Source organism: Helianthus annuus, chromosome 8 (genome assembly GCF_002127325.2).
Source record: "Helianthus annuus cultivar XRQ/B chromosome 8, HanXRQr2.0-SUNRISE, whole genome shotgun sequence".
Taxonomy (NCBI): Eukaryota; Viridiplantae; Streptophyta; class Magnoliopsida; order Asterales; family Asteraceae; genus Helianthus; species Helianthus annuus.
This window is the reverse complement of record NC_035440.2, coordinates 29,332,529-29,351,411: the sequence shown is the minus strand read 5'-3', so window position 1 is coordinate 29,351,411 and position 18,883 is coordinate 29,332,529. Positions and strand designations below refer to the sequence as shown.

At 36.3% G+C, this 18,883-nt stretch overlaps 1 protein-coding gene across 1 annotated transcript; it reads left to right on the top strand.

Moving 5' to 3' along the window:
* Window positions 1–14,227: 14,227 nt before the first annotated feature.
* LOC110910089 lies at window positions 14,228–18,677 on the top strand. Its single transcript, XM_022154803.2, has 2 exons — window positions 14,228–17,110; window positions 17,661–18,677. The coding sequence occupies exons 1-2, from the start codon at window positions 15,560–15,562 to the stop codon at window positions 17,721–17,723; spliced, it is 1,614 nt and encodes a 537-aa protein (XP_022010495.1). The 5' UTR covers window positions 14,228–15,559; the 3' UTR covers window positions 17,724–18,677.
* Window positions 18,678–18,883: the final 206 nt, after the last annotated feature.

The following is an 18,883-nucleotide window of genomic DNA, read 5'->3' as shown; positions in this document are numbered from 1 at the left end:
CCATCGTAATCCCAACTTTATGTGAGGTATGCAATCCAAACACTGTATGATAACACTATTATTAACTTAAATCAACTCTAACCTCATCATTGGAGGCTTAGGCTTCTCCTCGGATACGGATGGCAATGGGACGTGTATTGGTAATCCTGGCTGGTCTCATACCTGATTGTAAAACTATGTCCCATACCTCTCAGGTACCCGTTAGTTAGTTTGTTAAAATTACCCGTTGGGATTTCTATATACATTTCTTACTATTATATAATTTTATTACCCAAGAATTAGAAATTATAAAAACACTAAAAATAAGTGTATGGTTTGCGTAATCGGGCTACGGAAATTTTTAAAACTAATCCCATAAACTCAGTCTCATACCCGGATACCCGTCTCGAATTTTTCGCAATCCGGATTCGAGTTCGTTGCCATCCCTCTACCCAGCCCTAGGGTTGCTCTGACAATCCTTCCTTTCATTTTTGTAGCACTAATTATATACGCGTCTGATTTGGCGTAACCCAAACACTATATTATAAGGTATGTAATCCGAATACTCTATGATATTGCTATCAACTAACTATTATGGAATATGGATCAACTCTAACTTGATCGTTGGAGGCTTCTCCTGGGACGTGGGTCCCAGGGTTACTCTGACGATCTTTCCTTTAATGTTTGTAGCGGATTACAGGCTTTGACATGATGAACGGTGATTCATGATCTGGAACACGCGACCAGCTGGTTTTCGTGACGATATTTGGCGTCGTGTGTGGAACCCGAACTGTAAGATGACTTCAACAGGTTCCTTATTCTACTCTGAGCTATTTTATGTTTATATTTACATTAGTAGTATGCTTCTCTACATAAAATAATATAGACATGCCTAGACTCTTCTCATTGCTCATTTTCCTTCGAATTTTAGTAACAGCACTCGTTTGTACCTACTTATACACATTATCGATACACTATCCCCCAATCCCTTAATCTACACACCAGACTTCAGTTCATGTTCCTCTGATTGTCGTTTTTCAGCCACTTCCTTTATTCGGCTGCCACTCCCTAAATCTCCACGTCAGTCGAAAATCATTGCCAAATTGATCGACCTTCGTTCATCTTATAAATTGTTGATTTTTAAATCATTCTTGAGTGATCCTTGGTCTTAACATATTTCTTTTATCTGGAGAGAAGAGTCTATAAGGTTTGCTGGAGTTGCTAACATATATCTAAACCATTATATATATATATATAGTTGTTTGTGTGGCGATATCCTTTGAACTCTACTCTCCTTATACTTGTGGTTTGATTTTTAAGGTGGTGTTCAAAGGAATTTACAAAACAATTTGTCTTGTAACCAAAACAAATTCATCTGTATGTTCTTGTATACGGTACATAGCATGTTGCTCTAGTATTTTATATAACTTTGTAAAAATAGTTTTACAGTTTTTCTACTCTGTTCAAACTATGTGAAGTGTTGTTATATACCGATGCTAAATAATAAGTTCTTTTTAGGAGTTTAAACGAGTGTTGTTAAAGTCTAACTAGTTTGAAAAGGATATTATTGAAAAGAGTAAATTACTATTTTGGCTCCTGTGGTTTAACTAGTTTAACCCTTTCCGTCCAAAAAAGAATCTTTTAACCTATCAAACTCTGAGGTTGCATTTTATAACGGTTTTAGCCCCTAACACTAACTATGTTACTTTTTTCCAGTTAAGCCTAAGGGTGTTATAGTCTTTTATAGCTTAGGGGCTGTTTATGTAAGTTATAAAGTTCTTTTAATATTTTCATTTGTGTAATTACTTAGTTTTTATTTCACGATTATTATTTAACAAAATACGTTTTAAAAATACAAATAAATACATATTTCTTTAACAATTTGTTTTTTTTTTTTTATAAATTTCATTTTTTTAAAAAGTTTTTTTTATAACCTTTTATCGTTTTTAAAATCGTTTCTTTTTAAACTGTTTGTTTTTAAATCGTTCTTTTTAAGTCCTTCATTTTTTAAAAAGAATTGAACAGTTCATTTTTTACCATTGTTTTTAAAACCATATATTTTTTAAACAATTCATTTTTAAAGTCGTTCAGTTTTAAAAACGTTTACTTTTAAAGCATTTCTTTAAGAACCGTTTTTTGTAAAACGTTCCTTTCATTTTTAAAGCATTATTCGAATCATTTATCTTTTTAAATTCTTCCATTCTTTGGACCGTTCGTTTGTTCAAAATTCGTTAAGTTTTAAACCTTTTATTTATTATAACCATAAGTTTTTTATACCTTATATTTTAACAAAAAAGTTTATTTTTATGAACAATTTAAGGTTTTAAAAAGTGAATGATTTTAGTAAGCAAAAAGTATTAAAAAATGAACAAATTTAGAACAAACAATCCAAAAAAAGGAGAATTTTAAAAATGACAAACGATTCAAATAACGCTTTTAAAAATAATAGTAACGCTTTACAAAAATGGTTCTAAACGAACGCTTTAAAAATAAACAGTTTTAAAAATGGACGACTTTAAAAAATGAATTGTTTCAAAAAAAGTTTAAAATACATATGGTATTAAAAAAGAACGGTAAAAAAAGAATTGTTCAATTTAAAAAAAATAAGGACGTAAAAAAGAACGATTTGAAAAACAAACAGTTTAAAAAGTAACGATTTTAAAAATGATAGACTGTTTTAAAAAGGTTAAAAAAACAAATGTTTTTAAAAACGACATTTATAGAAAAATAAATTGTTGAAGCAATATTAATTTATTTGTATATTTAAAACGTATTTTGTTAAATAATATAATCATGAAATAAAGAAATAAAAAAATAAGTAATTACACAAATAAAAATATTAAAAGAAGTTTATAACTTACATAAACAACCCCTAAGTTATAAAAGGACCATAATACCCTTAGACTTGAGTAGATAAAGGACTAGGAAAAGATAACATGGTTAGTGTTAAGGGTCAAAACCGTTATAAAATCCAATCTTAGGGTTTAATATGTTAAAATGTTCTTTTTTTAGACTGAAAGAGTAAAAATAGTTAAAACACACGCACCAAAATAGTAATTTATTATCATTGTCCAAAAAGATAGGATAAAAAGGAGAAAAAAAGGGGTCATGATCTGGAGTAAACTTTGTGAACATCACTCACTCTTATTTATCAGTTTTTGAATATTAAAAAAAGTTTTCCAACACTCACCATCATAGAAACCAAAAATGTTTTTGAATATTAAAAATACTTTTCTAACGTATATGTTTTTGAATATTAAAAATACTTTTCTAACGTATATATCACTATCATCGCACAAGAGGTCTTCCCAACAACCAATACTTCTCAAGCCATAATAACATAGTATTTTCAAAATAATTTTTAAGACATGCGTAATTAAATGTTTAGAAAGTCATCATTGTGATACAGATAAACAAGTTAATGTCTCTTAAACTCAAAAACATAGTATTTTCAAAGTAATTTTGAAACTATTTTATATGGATTTATTTTGACCAACTTTTATTCAAAGTTATGTGGTTATACATTAGTTATCGTTATGATTTTTCAAGATACATTTGGACTTGATTTTGAAAACAAAATATGAATTTGAAAATTTGAAGTCATTCAATTTCTAACGGTCATGGTAGATACAAAATAAAGTGCAATTTAAAAGCGTATTATGTGATAAAGTCATGTTTACCAAAAACATTTGTTAAAGAACCAGGAAGAAATAACCTCTATACACGTAAACAAAGGGATAACGCAAATATGAAAATTTGTCTTACCACTTTAAGTAATAATAAAGAATTAGTTAGGAATGTGCCCAAACAAAATTTGAACTACAAGTTAGAAAAACAAGTGCATTTATCATATGGGTCTTTTTGGTCCATTTAGTGTTAAAGTGACTTGGGATTTTTGCACTCATAAGACCATGTGTAGTGGTAACAATTTATAATGCCCCCACCATGGGGCATTATATGACATGTGGCATCCTAGTCACACTTGGGCATTATAACAAAAGTGGTGTAGTGGGCATAATGCCCTATAATGCCCTACCAATCATTAAAAAAAAAAAAAAAAAAAAACTATTTTCTCATTGGCTAGTCAAACCCATTCAAACCTTCCACAATTCATTTAGGCGTTTTCATTAAAACGCCAAACCCATTTTTCTTTGCCCTATAATGCCCTATAATGCCCTATGTAATGGAGAAGGGGGCGTTTTTTTTGCCCTATAATGCCCCATAATGCCCCACTACACATGGTCTAATAGTTAATAATTTTTCAAGATACAATTGAATATTATGTTTGCAAACAAAAAAATAAAGCTTTTAATAAAAATTGGAAAATTTAGCAAAAAAAAATAACTTCTTTAAAATACGATTAAACCAATTTGTGTCTATCATTGTGGAGACACTTAAGTGAAATTTGTAGCATTTTGTGGTACCCAAGGTTTCCAAAATAATTTATTTCCTCCTCTAAACATAAGAAATGTCAAACACCACTTGATAAATCAAAATATAAGGAACCTTAACCAAATAGTCACTAGATCACTTGCTCAAACACATAGGTTCCTTCTTTTCCTTTGTATCCGCTAATGTGCCTAAAACTATAAAAGAACACTTAAAAGATGAAAATTGGATTACGGTTATGTAAGAAAAGTTGCAATATGAACCAAATCCGGGTTTAAAAATAAAGCGATATTTAGGATCTTGTCCCTCTACTTGGCGTATGAACCAAGTGCGGATCTAAAAATAAAGTAAATGAAAACGAAACTGTAGAAACAAAGCTAGGTTGGTTTCTATACGGTACAATCACAAGAAGGATGCAGATTATTATGAAATTTATGCTCCGAATGCATAGATTAGAATTCATAAGGATTCTACTTGCTTATAACTCTACCAACGATTTTTATCTATATCAAATGAAAGTAAAATTTGTCTTTTTGAACTACTTCAGAAATATATATAGAAGTTTGTGTCTCACTAGCTCTTAGTTTTTAGGACTATACAAAACCCTCAAATGCATATACACTTAAGAAAATCCACATAAACAAAGTCCTGGAGCTTAATTGGTATGATAGATCAAAATCCTTTCTAATTGAATATGAGTATAGCATATGAAAAGATACAATGTCCGTAGAGTAAATAACACACTAGTCATTAAAAAGAGAATAATCATAAATTATGTTGATGTTAATATGTATGTTTCTACTAATAAAATATTATGTAGCGAGTTTTCTAGTGTAATGCATGAAGATAATTCTGTGTATATTTGCAAATTAAGAAACGCTTAGATAAAATTTATAAATTAATAAAAATATATTAGCGATATGCTCAAGAAGAGAGATTTTGAAAATATAAAACCTATAGACACTCTTATGATCACTAACACAAACTTATCAACACGATAAAGACGAAAAATCATTTGACAGTACCAAAGATGGAGGAGTACTTACTCGTAATCACATCACACTATGAGGCGGCATAGAGAATTTTTCACTACATAAAAGGAACTACTAGCTTGGAACTTTGGTATCCCAAGCTAACCGATGTAAATGTGATGTGCTTTGTTGATTCGGATATTGGAGGATGCCTAGTAGATCGAAAAACATTAGTAGTGTTTGTGCCTTTATAGGCAAACACCGGTTGAACCATCCACTTCCAAATCCAGGTATGTAATCACCCACAAAGCATGTACATTAGTGTTATAGATGTAATAAACATTGACCAAGGTACCTATAGTATGCGATGATGATAATAAGAGTGTTGTTGAGCTAAACATTGGAACTAAGACATTGTTTCTTAAGAGAGAATGTTCAGAAAGGGGAATTTTTATTGATAAGGTATTGAATAAAATGTCACTTAAAAGAACTATTTGTGCAATGAGATTAGGCTTTAAAATGTCACATTGGTTTCACATTTGATCCGCGATCAATATGTGGGTGATCGATATGTGAGATCAAACGATATTAACCTAAAGATTATAGTTGTTCCATGTTGGCATTAAACGTCTTGTTGAATCACAACTTCACTACAAAATTCATGGTTGATCTCACGGCTAATAGTGTACCGCCTTTGATGAAAGTTATTCGTTTTATTGTATCCCTTCCCCTCTTTAACCTAAGCACTACCTTCTTCTCCATTCTTTCTCTTTATATCTTCTTCTGTTGAAAGAAGTATTCTTAAAAAGCCTCACCATTAACATTTTCACTCATCGTCTCCAAAGCATCTTCAAAATCCTCCGGCCGTTGATGTGATCGTTACCATGGCCATCAATCCTCTCCATTTGGAGCTCCCAAGTCTCATCTTCTTATTTGGTAATGTCCTTCCCCCTGACCTATACAATTTTTTTACTCACATATGATTAGGTTCACTGATTTGAAACATTTCACATTTACTTATCAAATCTTGCTTGTGATTATAAAACGTTACATACAAAATGTTTGCTTTGTTATACATTTGTATACGATAATTTTTTCAAACCCACCATTTTTACTCCTAAAACTTTCTATGTTGAATGTGGTTTTCTTTTCAAATGATACAACTACAATCTTTAGTTTTGCCATTAACTAAAATTGTAGAAATCTTTGTTTTTCATTGATGACATGCATACATTTTTTTGTTTTAAAAATACACTCACTCACACACATTGATTAGGAACTTGTTTATAGAGATTTCACATATTCTTGATATTCTCTTAAGTTCCCTAAAGCATATATCAACCTACTACTATGTTTGTCACATTTTTTTTTAAAACAAATGGCATGTTTCTTAACCCAAATGCATAGTGACAAACATGTAGACATCTTATCTCATATAGGCACACACAAACACAATGTTTTCACATACATTTGAAACTTGAAATCCTGTGTTTGTTTTTCAAGCATATTACAAAGAAAACTTCCGTTTTCCACCAATCCTCCCGCCTCCTCGTCACAAGGATAATCCTCGAGCATCCGAGCCAACATTGTTACAAACAGTAAACTCATTTGCAAACTAAACATAAACTAGGGACGTAGGGTACTCTATGACCAAGTATGCCAAACTAGCCTCAACATTCGCCCCTCTCCAACTCATTACCCTAAACCTTTTGGTATACTTGACTATGAATTCTATGTTGGTTATTCATATACACATATCATACATGTAGTGCACATAGTACTTTTGGGATATCCTGATATTTGTTGAGGTTGGGAGTTTGATCCAAATGTGTTTGCTTTAACTCTTCACACCATTCCCTTGTGAATTCACCAAATGAGATGTGTACCTTCGACATCATCTTTGTTGGGGTTTTAAGATTTGTCAACTGAAGCATGAATAAATGCACTGTTCTTAAACTCTTTTAATATTCAACCACTGATGCATTTGATTTGCATGTAAGTTAAGAAACTAAAAAAGAACCATGGGGTGTTTCATGTACAGAACTTCTAAAGTGTGCTCATGATGAGTTGATGAAATGGATAACAAAGGAACAAATGAGCTTCCCTTTGTAAGTAATCTACATTAAGCAAGCAAGAACGCTACGAGGTGCTGGCCTTTAACTCGGTGATCAACATGGATTTGCAAGAACCGAAAGAGACTCTTTATCTTTCTTACCCCTTGATGCAAGTAAAGTAGATCAAAATTACTTCTGAAACTTAGAGAGTCTTGCAAGAGTTTTTCCAAGTACCGTGTACATTCTACTATACGATTTCTTCATTTGCAAACCCACTGCCTGCTTCATTCGTTGACGCTTGACTTGATCGCTCATGATCTGTCGCATGAACCACCATCAAACTTTACTTCTAGCGCTGGGCAGACGCGATTACAGTTGTGTGTCATCAATTTACACACGCTGCCACACGTGCAGTGACCGGAGACTCATCATCGCCGCCGCTGCCGAAGACATGGAGCCGATTGGGAGAGGTAGCATGGTAGACATAGATGTTGGAGGATGAGATTTGCAATAAAAAAGATTATGTTGGAGTGTTATCAATTTTGGGTAGCATAAGAAAAATCCTTGAAATCCTAAAGTTTAATATATATTTTTTCAAAACAGCTAATGAATACTATACAAGCTCCACCACCCTGTCAAACCCATTGGCGAAAGGTCACCCACAACCTATGAATACAGAAAGCACACCCCCAAGGCATATAGAGATGGTCATTTGCTGATTGGTAGTTGAGTAATGCCACATTTCCTCTAGGTTGACATTTCTTCTTGGAGAAATGTAGCTCTAAACAAAAGAAAGAAATCTAATTGTTGCAATAAAACAAATAATATGAATGTACTATTTGTCACACCCCAACCGATGATGGAAACATCGGGGCGCGGCACTGAGCGAAACAGATTGTCCGAGAGAAATTCCATAACAACTAAATTACCGGATAATTAACATTATGTCCCATACCATAACCCATCAATTAAAATCAATTATTACAGACATAGATATCTCTAGGCAAATCATTGTTCCGACAACTCAAAATAAATAAATTGTCTTTGTTTCTAGACTCTCCTACTTGATTCCACAAAAGCAAGAGCACAGCATCCTCTAAGCATTCAAACACCTGTCACATACGTTAAAATGGAGGTCAATACACATAGTGTAAAGGTGAAAGCTAGTAGGTTATCGACAATGAAATATGCACAGACGTGACTGCGAGTTGTAGAATGCGCAACACATATCCCCACTGGGACACGTGAAGTAAGGCCCTTAACAACCCCTGTCCACGACAGGTGCTGAGTCCAAACTATAGTACTATCGTTGCTAATGTCTCAGGCAACAATCACTGTGTTAACATAACATACAAGCATTCATCGAATAACACGTAACATGCAAGAATGGTCAGTGTATAAATAGTGTTTGCGTTGTGTGATCGATGTGATTTGAATAAGTAACGTATGTAACACCCAAAAGTGCGTAAAGCAAAAAGGGATCGAGTATACTCACAGATCGTGTTTAGTAAATAAACACTCTCTTGGATTGAAGGGAACGCTGAGAGATTAGCCTGAACAGTTAACGATATCATAAGCGATGAACGGTGCGTTAAACGGTGCGAAAAGAACCAAGTGACGAATGGTAATCCGATCAGATGGCCATTCGATCGGATGTCAATCCGTTCGGATGGTCATCCGTTCGGATGGCCATCCGGTCGGATTGACACTCGTTTGGGAAGGATGTGTTTGTGTATGATGGCTTTGAAGTTTTCGTTGTAGCATTTTAGAATCAGAGAAGTATCTCTACCTTTCAGGTCGTTCGATGGAACGGCAGTTCGATCGAATGGCGATCCGTCAGATGAGGTATTTCTCAGAGAACAAGTTCACAGTAGGACGGTCACTCGATCGGATGGTCTTCCGATCGAATGGCAATCCGTTAGAACTGATGATCTTTGAAAATTTGATAAAAAGTCCAAGTGTTGAAGATCCAACGTCAACCAGTCGGAGTGTCGTTTGATCGGATGGCAATCTGATCGGACGGCAATCCGTTCGACGTTAAGATCTTTGAAAGTTTGAAAATGTTTAAGTGTTGAACCTCAAGTGCAATCTGATCGGATTGTTGTTTGATCGGATGGCAATCCGGTCGGACGGCAATCCATCCCAACGAATCTGATCGTCTTGAAACTTGATTATTTTGGAAGTTTTGCGGTTTGCTCGAGACGGTATGACAACGTGTTTGAACAACGGAACCTCGTCAAGTCCAAGTTGTCCGATCGAACAGGAATCACCTTAACCCGACTAGTTGAGTGTTCTTGACGGTTGTTCATGTTCATCCTGAAATCGGTTGTCTCGTTGATAGAATCCAGATCTCAAACCGACACATCGCTAGAGAAGTGTAGAAGGCCTGAATGAGTTTCGATTCTATCGGTTTTGAGTGCATTGAGTGTAAAAGAGTTGAAAGAAAGTTGGAAAAGTATATGTCAATCCTTTTAACTTTGAAAATGTTTAGATATATGCGAAAACAATGTTAAATCATGTGGAAATCCTTCAGATCTGAGATTTTCTTGGTGGAATGAGGTCAAAACTTGAAGTTCATAAGAACTCCATGATGACATCACCCTAGAACACCTCAAACCCACTGATTTCACGGTTAAAAGTTAAGATTCAAAGGTGAAAATGATGAAGAAGTGTGTGTGAATCATAGAAGTACAAGATTTGAGTTGAAAACTTACAAGAATCGCGAGAAATCGAGAGAAAAGAGGGCTTGAGCGCTGGTCGAACGAGAGAGAGCTGTCACATCACAGTTGTGATGTGACAGGGGGTATTTATAGGTTGCCAAAAGTGGAAAGTGTGCAAAGGTGACGGATCGGATGGCACTTCAATCGGATGACCATCCGATCGGATGGCCATTCGATCGAGTGGCTCCGGCGAGTTGGTTTTCGGCGTTTCGTTTCGTGAGTTGAGCGTTGCGATATGTTTGAGCGTGTGTCGATTAAGCGATGTGATAGATTAATAATAATCACATAAATACTATATCTAACATACAATCATCCTAAATAACTTGCGTTCAGCATTTGCGATTAGATTACGATAGAGTTGCGATTGTGTTTCGATTAATCACCACAAACATAAAGTAAACATGCACAAGTAACACATAGATAGCTCACACACGTAAAACAATATCCAGAACGCATAATTTGAGTTGCGAATGCGATTGCGATGCGGTTAGCGATAAGGCGATAAAACATGCGATTAAACCTCGATTATTAATAGATACTCCACATAATACAACTAAAGTCAATAAAATAAAAGATTCGATTACAAGTCAAGGTGTACTGCCCATAGTTAAGCAAGGAGTGACAGATCGCAATTAGCAATCTTTTCTTTCTTTGACTTTGACTTGTACTTTGACTTTCGAAACACGGGGTGTTACACTATTATTATACATCTAGGAGTATGTAATGAGATATATATCGGTATATACTTATTGTATTTATATTTATATTTTATGGTAAACAATAACATGATTTTATTGTTGTAAACAATTTTTATAAGAGTTTTTAAAATGCTAAACGGAACCTTCTGTTTTGATTTCTTGATTATGGTTGAATTACCGATCATGTGCACTGCAGTTCCGTGTATGGCTGGTGAATTTTTATTTTTATTAATATCTTAATGTACTTTATTTATTATTATTAATTCCTTTAACTTATTTTTATTTTTGAACAGCAAGACTTTCAAATTTACATTAAACAAGAATACACACGTTTCACATTTCACATTCCCTACATAGAACATGTTTATATGAGTCTAGCCATCTTAGTGTTTTCCGTTTCTTTTCTTTCCATTGTCATTACATAAATATACATATAGTCATGAAAGAAAATTCCATACTCATCCAAAGAGCTTTAAGGATGTCTTCACAAAAAGTGCACAACCTCAATCGAGCATTTCATTGAACGTTCATTGGTCAAACAAAATTATGGTAATTGAAGCAAAAAAACTACATAACCCTCTAAGATCGCCGGAAGAGACCTAGTCGCCGCCAGGGTTTCGATTTTTGAAGAAGCCATCATCACTGATTTGTGTGCAGTCCATACTAGAATCTCAAGTACATCTAGTATTGCCTTCGATCTGTTGCTTGCTGTTTACACCTAATTCCCCATCCAAGTACGACCCATACTGTCATCAATAAGTTGTTTTGTTTTCCGATTCCATTCGAGGGAAGGAAGTACCGGGTATAAACCCTTTGAGCCACCGAATAGGATTTATTGAAGAACTCTTAAATTTCGTCGAGTTACGGTTAGGGTTTGTTTTCAAGGTTTTTTTACTATTTTTTGGAACAACGTACGGTTAGGATGTCGTTAACCGTGTTAGTAGTTATTTGTTAGTATCGCCAAATTATTATTAAAGTCGCCCTTGCCTGGACTTGAACCTATGACCTCCAAGAGAAGCAAAGCTTCCCACCTCCCCCTTGACTACTAGGCCAAGAGATCATTGGTTTTTTTACTATTTATTATCAACAAAGTTTGTGGAACCGAGTTTTGTGAAGATCAGTCGCATTGGGTCAGATTTTTTTATAAGGCTTTTTGCCGGGGCAGATTGGTTTGATTGACAGTGTTCAGTAGAGCAACTGTTAAGTTAAGGCGCATACCATTGTTGTTCATGTCACTGTGTTCGATCTGTGTTTCATGTGTGTCATTGATATGGCAAATGGCAAGATGGTTACGATCGAATAGTTTGATGGTTTGGATTTTGGTTGGTTAGTTTGTCAAGAGAAGAACTAGGATGTGGTATTGATGAGGGTAAAACCAGAGAAAATGGAACTAGCAGAGTGGAATGTTTTGGATAAAAAAGCAAAGGTAGTGATTACTCTTGCTTTGACGAGGAATATGGCTTTCAAGATCATGGAGGAAAGCCCGACTTGTGGCATGATGAAGGCTTTGTCTAGCATCTATGAGAAACCATTTGTGGATAAGATGTTCCTGTGCATGCCTAAGCTAGTGATGACAAGGACAGAGAGAACAGTAACAAGTGATGTGAATAAACTCAATTCAAGTTTGTAGAGATTAGAATTTGCTAGGATAGACTTGGATGATGAGTTAAAAGCTTTATTGATGTTACAATCATTGCATGATAGTTGGTCTAGAACTATGAATGTTATTCCCAGTTTTGTGGGGTCCGGTGAGAGAGTTCATGATTTGGTTTTAGGTGGAAACATTAGAAGGAGAAATTAAGGAGAATCATCTCATGAAGTGTTAAACAAAGGATAGGAGCAAGGGAAAGAGTTCGTCTTTAACTCGGAAGGTGATTTGTTGGGGGATGCATGGAAATGGGACATTTGAAGAGTCGATGTCCAAATGATTTAAATTATGCTTTTGAGGATGCGTCTGGGTTTGATACATTGGTACTCAGTGTTGATAGTAGTGAAGACTCTTGGGTCATGGATTCCAGAGCATCGTTTCATGCCATGCACAACAATCAGACTAGGGGTGTGAATTTCTAACACGACATGAACCTAACACGAAATTCGCGGGTTTAGGTTTAATCTAAACGGGTTCGGTTAGTTTCAGGTTGAACACGCAACCTCGTTTAGGTTAACAGGTCGGGTTCGAGTCATCCTGGTCGGGTTTGCGGGTTCCCGTTTAACACATTTATATTATATTATATTTTTTACAATATGTTTTATGCCATAATTATAACTTAAAAGAGAGAAATTAACATAAAATTTTATAATTCAAATATAATTGTATTATATACATTTGTGTGTTTTAAGTAAATTTTAACTTTAATATATAAATTTCAGAAAAATATAGGGTTGAAAGGGTCGTGTTCGGGTCAACCCACGAAGTTTCAAGTCATGCTCGGGTTCATATGTGTGATATGATTTTTGGGTTCGGGTTGAACCCGCAAACCTGCGAACACGACTCGTTTAGCACCCCTAAGTGAGACAATGGTGAATGTAAAACTCTCCTTAGCTGAATCTAATGCTAAAAGGGCTCGTTTTGAATATGTGAAGCCTAGAGTCATAGGGATGTCAGTTGTATGTGTTCGCAGGTTTAAACCAAGTCAGGGGTTTTGGAACGGTGGGAATACATGGTGTATTTTGGGTATAGTTCCAAAACGCCGTTCGGTTTTGAAGACCAGGATTTCAACTTCAACTGTTAAAATCTCTCATGGGGATTTTATGATGAATTTGGAGAGTGTTGATGGTCCTCGGTGTATCTCTAGATCCGGTGAAGTGTGCAAGCCGGTTGAGACAGAGGATGGGTCGGGTTTGATTGTTGGGTTATCGGGGGGGGGGGGGTCAACAGACCTTTAAGTTAACCGATAAGGGGGCCCCTTCAACTACAGGATTGGGTTGAAGTCCTAGCTTGTTCTTGGGAACTTGGAGGCTTCGAAGACTTGTTTTGAAGATCACTAGAGTTACTAGATAAAGGGTTTACTTGGATAGCATTTGTGGATTGAGAAAAGGCTTCAAGTGGGAGATTGGTGGGTTTTGTGAAGCCTTTTGTGGGCTATGTTCGGTCAGCAAGGAGGAACAAGGACGGGTAGGTTTCTTAATATTCTATTAAGTGCCCATTTATTTGTTTCTTGGCCCTAAGTTTTAAACCCTAGTTATTGTCTATAAATACTCTACTAATGTAATTGTAATCTTTGGTTCTGAGCTAAAAATAAAAACTCTAGTTGCAGGTCATGTACGTAGGTCTCCAACTAAGATCGAACTACGTAGAAATTCTTGTGCAATTTATTTTTGGGTAAATTACACTTTTCGTCATTTATGTTTGTACTGTGTTTCAGACCTTTAAGCCGGTTGAGACAGAGGATGGGTCGGGTTTGATTGTTGGGTTATCGGGGGGGGGGGGGGTCAACAGACCTTTAAGTTAACTGATAAGGGGGCCCCTTCAACTACAGGATTGGGTTGAAGTCCTAGCTTGTTCTTGGGAACTTGGAGGCTTCGAAGACTTGTTTTGAAGATCACTAGAGTTACTAGATAAAGGGTTGTTAGAGCATGTGAGATCGTTGGTACTTGTACTGGATTAGTTTAGTTGTAGTTTGTATGTCTTTTGAATGTTTAGGGGTTGTTTTGTAATTATCTAGAAGTAATATTCCTGACCTAGTGTAGTTAAGATTCCAGCAAATTTATAAATTTGCTGGTTAGTCAGGATGCTAGTATAAATACCCCAAGCATTGTAACACATTCAAGCTTTTGGCTCTTGGTGGAATCAAGTGTTGTTTACATTCTCATTGAGCTTTGATCTGATTTCCAAGGTTGTTTATTGTTATATCATTCTGTTTGGATTCAATACAACACTAGTTGTATTCCTCAATCCATTAGCTTCACCTTCATCTTCATTCTTGATATTTCTTGACTAATCATAGTTCAAACACTTAATCAATAGGTGTTTTGGACTAAAACAACCTACCACTGTGATCCGGATACGTTTTGGGATCTACAATTTGGTATCAGAGCCTTTGTGCTCTTGGTTGTTGTGTTCTTGTTAAGATTTTTCATTGTTTTGAAGGTTTTTCAAAGTTTCAAGGTTTTTCAAATTTTTGGGCTTAAAATGGATTGATTTGGTGTGTTTAATTGATAGGTTGTTGTTAATACTTGGTTAAGGAGTCATTTTGGTCATTTTGGTGCATCAAAACATGGTTTTTGGGCTGTTTTTAAGTGATTAGAGGGTTTTAGTTCGTGATAAACCCTCTGGTTAGCGAAGATAACTTGAATACAGCGATGAGTTTTTGAATACAACGAAGATAATTTTGAATACAGCGAATATATACTTTAAACGTAGCGAACATAGCGATATTGTCTGAATCGCTGAGTGTTCCGTCGCATAATCAGCAAATTAGCCGACTAACGTTCGAGCGAATTTGCTGATCATCAGCGAAACAGTATCATTTGACCCATTAGCGAATTTATCGAAGGCGACTTCGAGAACCGTGCTAGCGAATCACAGCGTTCCTATCACGGTTTCCGGCAATTATAACCTAACTTCGTTTGGTGTTTGATTTGTCAGCGAAGATAAATTGGTGTTCGTGCAGGATCCAACATCGTGTCAGCGAAGATAGCGAACAAGTTAGCGGAGATCATCAGTCAACTTCGTTCGCCGGCGAAATTAAAGATCTGTCAGCGAATTTAAGCCTGTTTCAGCACACGTTTGTCAAAAACAAAGAAAAATGTCGCTAAATCAACTAAGTCCAATCGCTCAAGCGGAACTTGAAACTGGAACCACAACTCGCCCACCAAAGTTGAAAGGAGCGGAAGATTTTAGCACTTGGAAAACTCGCATTCAGTCGTTCTTCGAGTACACGGATTACAATCTGTGGCTCTCCGTTACGGCCGGACCTCACGTTCCTACGGTAGTTAGAGGAGATTCGGTGGTTCCTAACAATGATGCTACCACCTTCACTGACGAAGACAAGGCCCTCATTCAACGTGATCGTCGTGCACACGCCGCTCTAACCATGGCTTTATCAACAAACGACTGCAACATGTTTGAAGAACACCGAACTGCTAATGCACTCTGGAATGCATTGATCGAGTACTATGAGGGAAATGAAGAACTGATCGAAAGCAAGAGAGATATGGTGCAAAAGCAATACGACATGTTTTGCGGAGTCCGTGGAGAGAGCCTGTCTGATCACATTAGCCGCTTCCTAAACATGATGACCAAAATGAAGAAAGCTGGAAATCCTGTAACCAATCGTGCTGCAATAAAGAAATTGCTTGACTCGCTCCCCAAGGAATGGAGCCTGCAGTGTATGATGATCAAGAAGGAATTCCTCAACAATCCTAATCCTGTTACTCTGTCAGATCTGATCAACACTCTAAGGGCATTTGAAATGGACGTAAACAAGAGAGAGATGAACACTGCTGGATATCAACCTAAAGCAACTCAACCTTCAGCAGGACTGAAGAATGTAGCGTTTCTCGCTTCAGGGGGCATTACTCCACAAGCTTCTGATCTAATTTATGCAAATGCTTCCGCAAGCGCATCTAAAGCCCCACAAATTGTTGAGAAAACGATCACTGTCGATACTCAAGCACTGAAAGTTTCAACCGAGAATGTGGCACTCTTCAACACTTTCCTAAGCAGCTATGAAGCCCTAATGTCTGGGGAATTGAGGAAGGAGATGTTTACTGCCGAAGACATGTATCAGGTTGATCCAGATGATATGGAAGAAATGGATCTGAAATGGCAAATGGCCATGATCACTCTGAGATTGAAGAAGTTTCAAGACAAGACAGGCAAGCGATTAGGTCTTGGAAAAGCTGGTTTTGATAAGTCTAAGCTGAGGTGCTACAACTGTAAGAATCTTGGACACTTCAAGCGTGACTGTCCGATGTTGAAAGAGGGAAACAGTGAAGCTACTCCTGCTGCTAAACAGATCACTGCCGAAGAGAACAAAAGCAACGCTTCTCCCAGCACGCCAAAGGCTTTGGTTGTTGAAGACTATGACTGGAGCGAAGAGATCACTGAAGCTAAGGAACAAGTCAACAAAGCACTGATGGCCAAAATCTCTAGTGAATCATCTGCAAAGCACTTTGAGAAGCAGACAACGGGAATCCCAACTGGAAACAATGATGCTGACCAGGGATTGAAAGGTATTCTGCCTTCAGTGGAGTCTGGTGATAAAGCTGAAAAAGATGCTGAGAAAGGAAAGGATAAAGTTCAAGCTACAGCCATGAAAGCAGATGCATCAAAAGAGAAGGCTGACAAAGACTTGGTAAATAGTATTCCACTTAGTTTCAAGGAGAAGTTATGCTCCGAAGCATGCGTTGATGTCGTGGCACATTATAAATTCCTAAATCTGGAGTTTGAAAGGCAAAAGGACAAAGCTTTAAAAATTAATAATGAGCTTAAACAAAATGAGGCTGCATATCAGAGAAAGTTGAACTCAACTTTGGCTGAAATGCAAACTCTTAAAGAATTTGTGTTTAGAAAAGATTTTATCATAAATGATCTTACTGAAAGGTTAGAAAAAGCGTTAAATGAAAAGAACAAACTCCAGATTATAATAGATAAATGGAATGTCAGTCAAAAGGCCTTTACTGACATCAAAAATTGCCAACGACCAACGTTTGTGAAAGACGGGATTGGTTATAAGGATAGGCACGGAAATGAAAGAAAACTTTTCTTTCCACCTCACAGCAAAAACTACGTGCCTATGCCTACTCCTCATCCCGAAAATGATCTCATAAATGAAAAGGCCTCAGTTGAACAAAATGAATTTTATGAAAATGAGACAACTGCTAACTGTTCTAAAAGCAATGCAGATTCCATTGAGTGTAAAGAAGATGTTTGCGATGATGATGGAGACTGCGGAGGGTCAAAAATAGGAATTGGTTATTCAGGCGACAGTTATTCCACCGTTAACTGGTTCGTCTGGAATTGTTCTAAAAACAATGTTAAGGATGAATGTAATAGTTTAAGTAGGATGGATGACTGTAATGGCCAAGTGCCTAAAACTAAATCTGTGGATGACTGTAAGGGCCATGTGCCTACATTTGAGACCCGTGATCATGAACCTTATGTGTCTGAATGTCATGGTTTGAATTATGCGTGTCATGATGATAATGTTGCTTGTGAATCTCCTGTATTTGTGCCAGAATTAAAAAGGAATAGCTTTGGAAAATTCCTTACAAAGGAAATTCCCGAATTTATTCCTTCCAGAACAGGTATGACAGAATCAGAAAAGAAAGCTACTGAAGATCAAGATAATGTAGAAACAAGCGCCATTATCACAGAAGACGAACATACATCAGTAAGTTCGCATTCAGAAATCTCAACTGAAGATCAAGCAACTAGTGATGAAAGCTTCGAATGTTCAAGTTGTGAAGCAAGTGAAGAACAAAATTCAAGCAAGGACAACACGTCTGAAAGCTCATTCGATTCAGACAGTGATGAAGAATTTCCCGAAGATGAAAGCAGAGTGGACAAGAAAATGAAGAAAGCAAAAAGCTCAAGATTCTCATCACATACATCATCTTCTCACACCAAAAGACCCAGACATAAAAGATGTTTTCGCTGTGGTCATTTAGGACATACAGTGAAACATTGTAAAACCAAAAAGTTTCCTAAACCAGAACATGATTTTATTACAAACGTCACGCAGCAACTAAATTATCTTAAGAAATCTGTTAAAAATCTGGTTGATTCAACTGCGTATCTTTGGAAACAAAAAGAGGTCAAAGTGGGTCAAAACCACGATAGATTTGAAATGAAACAGATTTGGGTTCCTAAATCAAACTAATCTGTATATTTGTACATTTGTATATATCAGAATAAGCTCCAGAAATGGCTTCGAATGCTCATGGAATACATCTGGCACGTCGACAGCGGATGCTCAAGACACATGACGGGGTTAAAAGAACTGTTGAAGAACTTCCGCTTTATTGATGGCGACTTCGTGTCCTTTGCCGGAGACGAAAAGGGAGGGAAGATTGTTGGAGTAGGCGATGTAGTATCCGAAGCTCTCACGCTGGAAAATGTCAACTAT

What these genes read in the sequence shown, in the direction of transcription:
- LOC110910089 (XM_022154803.2), top strand. Translation starts at nt 15,560, where the DNA reads ATGTCGCTAAATCAACTAAGTCCAATCGCTCAAGCGGAACTTGAAACT. An exon ending in AGAAGGCTGACAAAGACTTG is followed by an intron (nt 17,111 to 17,660) that starts GTAAATAGTATT and finishes AAAGCAATGCAG; the next exon opens with ATTCCATTGAGTGTAAAGAA.